The sequence below is a fragment of the Helianthus annuus genome, chromosome 11, assembly GCF_002127325.2.
Source record: "Helianthus annuus cultivar XRQ/B chromosome 11, HanXRQr2.0-SUNRISE, whole genome shotgun sequence".
Lineage (NCBI taxonomy): Eukaryota > Viridiplantae > Streptophyta > Magnoliopsida > Asterales > Asteraceae > Helianthus > Helianthus annuus.
The window spans coordinates 137715264-137716372 of record NC_035443.2 but is presented as its reverse complement, the minus strand read 5'-3'; the positions used below and the strand labels follow the sequence as shown (position 1 = coordinate 137716372).

Below are 1109 nucleotides of genomic sequence, written 5' to 3'. Positions count from 1 at the left end.
TCGAGTCTAGAATTAAACCTTTTTAGTGTCTAGTTCAGAGAGTCTTATTAAGTCAATTTTTATAGTCTGTTTAGCACACATCAAGTTTTTGGCGCCGTTGCCGGGGACTCTTGGCAATCGCGTTCATTAGCTTTGATTAACTTCATTGACATATACGTGCTACGCGTTTACTTTGTTTTGTGTCTTTTATTTTCATCTTGAGTCGTAGTAACTATTGTTTGCTTTTCTTGTGTTCAGGTTTTTGCTTGTAGTGGATGCCACATCTGCGCTCGCATGGACCGCCACCACCAGTCAAGGAGTCTTCATCTCAATTGGGCCAAGGCCCTCAGGTTACTTCTTCATCCTCTTCTCGTTTTCCCAATTTCGATTCCACCCCATTACCCACCCCACCTCCTACACCACCACCTTCGCCAAACCATTCACCTAAAACCTCACCTAAGGTTTCTCCACCCGATAGTCCTACTTCTAGTACCTCTAGTAATCTAGAAAACTTAGAATCAATGGCCAACCCTAGGCAAACCGTCCATCAGCAAGCCACCCAAAATTTCACCGGCCTCCCTTCACCCATCACCGTTCCACCCATAGTCAACGAAAACTCATGGCAGATTCCATCTTATGCCATGCAAGCCATCACCAATACCATTCAATTCCATGGCCGAGACGATGAGGACGCCCCGGCCCACATCAACCGTTTCTCTCGTATATTAGCTACCTTTAGCCTTCACGGTGCACCCAATGATGCCACCTACTTACAGCTTTCCCGTTTTCACTAGCTGGCAGTGCGGCTACGTGGTTGGACTCTCAACCAACCAGCACCTTTACCACTTGGGCGGGGCTTCGTCAAGCCTTTTTGAATAAGTATTTCCCGCCCGCTAAAGCCACACGTCTTAGAGACCAAATCCAATCCTTTCGCATGGAGCCCGACGAGCCTTACTACCTTGCTTGGGAGCGTTTCCAAAACCTGTGTGCTCGTTGCTCCCAGCATGGTCTTTCCGATTGGGCTTTATTTGAGAAATTTTATAACGATCTCACCCAAGAGAGTCGTGATAGGTTTGATACTAATGCAGGGGGCATATGATGGGTATTCTTACAGTTGCTGAATGTTTAGA

At 46.7% G+C, this 1109-nt stretch overlaps 1 protein-coding gene across 1 annotated transcript; it reads left to right on the top strand.

Moving 5' to 3' along the window:
• The first annotated feature begins 254 nt into the window (after nucleotides 1-254).
• On the top strand, nucleotides 255-773 carry LOC110882130 (putative uncharacterized protein DDB_G0290521). Its single transcript, XM_022130216.1, has one exon. The coding sequence runs from the start codon at nucleotides 255-257 to the stop codon at nucleotides 771-773; it is 519 nt and encodes a 172-aa protein (XP_021985908.1).
• Nucleotides 774-1109: the final 336 nt, after the last annotated feature.